Source organism: Condylura cristata, unplaced genomic scaffold, assembly GCF_000260355.1.
Source record: "Condylura cristata isolate star-nosed mole 26May11 unplaced genomic scaffold, ConCri1.0 scaffold00027, whole genome shotgun sequence".
In the NCBI taxonomy this organism is placed as follows: domain Eukaryota; kingdom Metazoa; phylum Chordata; class Mammalia; order Eulipotyphla; family Talpidae; genus Condylura; species Condylura cristata.
The window spans coordinates 19,862,463-19,864,024 of record NW_004567128.1 but is presented as its reverse complement, the minus strand read 5'-3'; the positions used below and the strand labels follow the sequence as shown (position 1 = coordinate 19,864,024).

Here is a 1,562-nt window from a genome sequence, read left to right as displayed (position 1 = left end):
GTGGAGACTTCTGGATACCTTTTACCACTTAAGGGGGGGGGTGTTCACACACAAATAAACCAGACATTTATTTAACTGCCAATAACTTTACTGAAAGAAACGGTAAAACTGGAAGAAAAGGCTGAAACGAGGCATTGCAACGGCAACGCTGTAATCTGAACGCAAACTGGTAAGGAGGGGAAGGCAACGTGCCCCCCCTTCCGGCATGGGCAAGACAGTTCAGTCTCAGTCCATGTTGCGCTCACCCAGGGTGAGCTTGTCAAAGAGGTACTCCGCCAGGCCTTCTTCGGGAGCCCCCATGTTGCGCAGGTTGGTGAGATGGGTCCCCATCTCCTTGATGGACTGGACCTGGTGGTGCAGGAAGTGGGTGCGCAGGAAGGCAGAGAAGTGGGCATCCTTGAGGTCGGTGGCCAGCTGGTGCAGGTCGAGCAGGCTCTGGTTGACGCGCTTCTCCAGGCGCAGGGCGCACTCCAGGGCCATGAGGCCGCTCTCCCAGTTGTCGCGCTCGGGCTTCCTGATGTCGTGGAAGCGCAGGCGGGCCCCGCGCAGGTTCTGCAGCCGCATCAGCTTCCTGGCGTGCTCCTTGGCCTCGCGGGACTGCTGCCGGAAGTACTGGGAGAAATACTTGAGGGCCACGTCGTCGCGGCTGAAGTAGAAGGCCATGGACAGGTACGCGTACGAGGCGTGCAGCTCCAGGTTGATGTGGAGGTTGACGGAGGCCTCGCACTCAGGATGGTAGTTCTGGCGCACGCGTGGCCCTTCGGGGTTCGCCGGGTCTGGTGGCGAGGCCATGGCGGTGATGAAGAAGGCTGAGCAGAGACGGTTGTGGCTGGTCAACGGTTGCTGGCTGTGGACCACGGAATGGCGAGGCCCGTTGGTGGCTTCCGCAGTGAAAGCGGAAGTGACGCAGGTGTACGTGCGGGGACTTCCGTTCTGGGGCGAGGTCAGGGGTCCCTCATGTTACGTGAGTCTGTAAAGGGGAGAGACGTTACGTACGTACGTAAGGGTGAGTGACGTTATGTATGTAAGTATGTGTATAAGGGGGAGTGAGCAGGGAGGAGAATGGGAGGGGAACAGGCGTCGGCGCTGTGTTCCAGGGGCCCCCAGAGCCAGGGTGGGGCAGGACTGTTCTTTGTGCCTGGCTTGCATTTTGTAGTGATGTTTCCATTTGCCAAGATGTTGTTTTGCTCTCTAATTGCTCCTTTTTTTGTATCCTGTTTTCATTAAGACTGCCATCTTCCTTAAAATTTACAGAATACAAATTTGGAATTTTTTTTCCAGTTGTCTTCTGTTTATTGTATTATATCACCCCAACTCCCCATCCCAAAATACTTGTGTTGGTTCAATATGCTCTCCTCTTTCAGTTTCCTAGAATTCTTAAAATTCTACATGTTGTTGTTTACCAAAAAGGACTTGTGGATTAGCTTGGGTAATTAGCATTTCTGATCCGCAGTTTTGATGTCCATTCACTAACAGGGTGCTATTCTGAAAGGAAGGGCAGAGTATGCCAGTATGCCAATTAGGGTGGAGGAGTATTTGTTCGGGATGCATGATGTGGAACT

At 53.5% G+C, this 1,562-nt stretch overlaps 1 protein-coding gene across 1 annotated transcript; it reads right to left on the bottom strand.

The window, feature by feature from the left end:
* Positions 1–225: 225 nt before the first annotated feature.
* On the bottom strand, positions 226–792 carry LOC101620571 (ferritin heavy chain-like). The gene has a single exon (XM_004690110.1). The coding sequence runs from the start codon at positions 790–792 to the stop codon at positions 226–228; it is 567 nt and encodes a 188-aa protein (XP_004690167.1).
* Between the last annotated feature and the right edge of the window lie 770 nt (positions 793–1,562).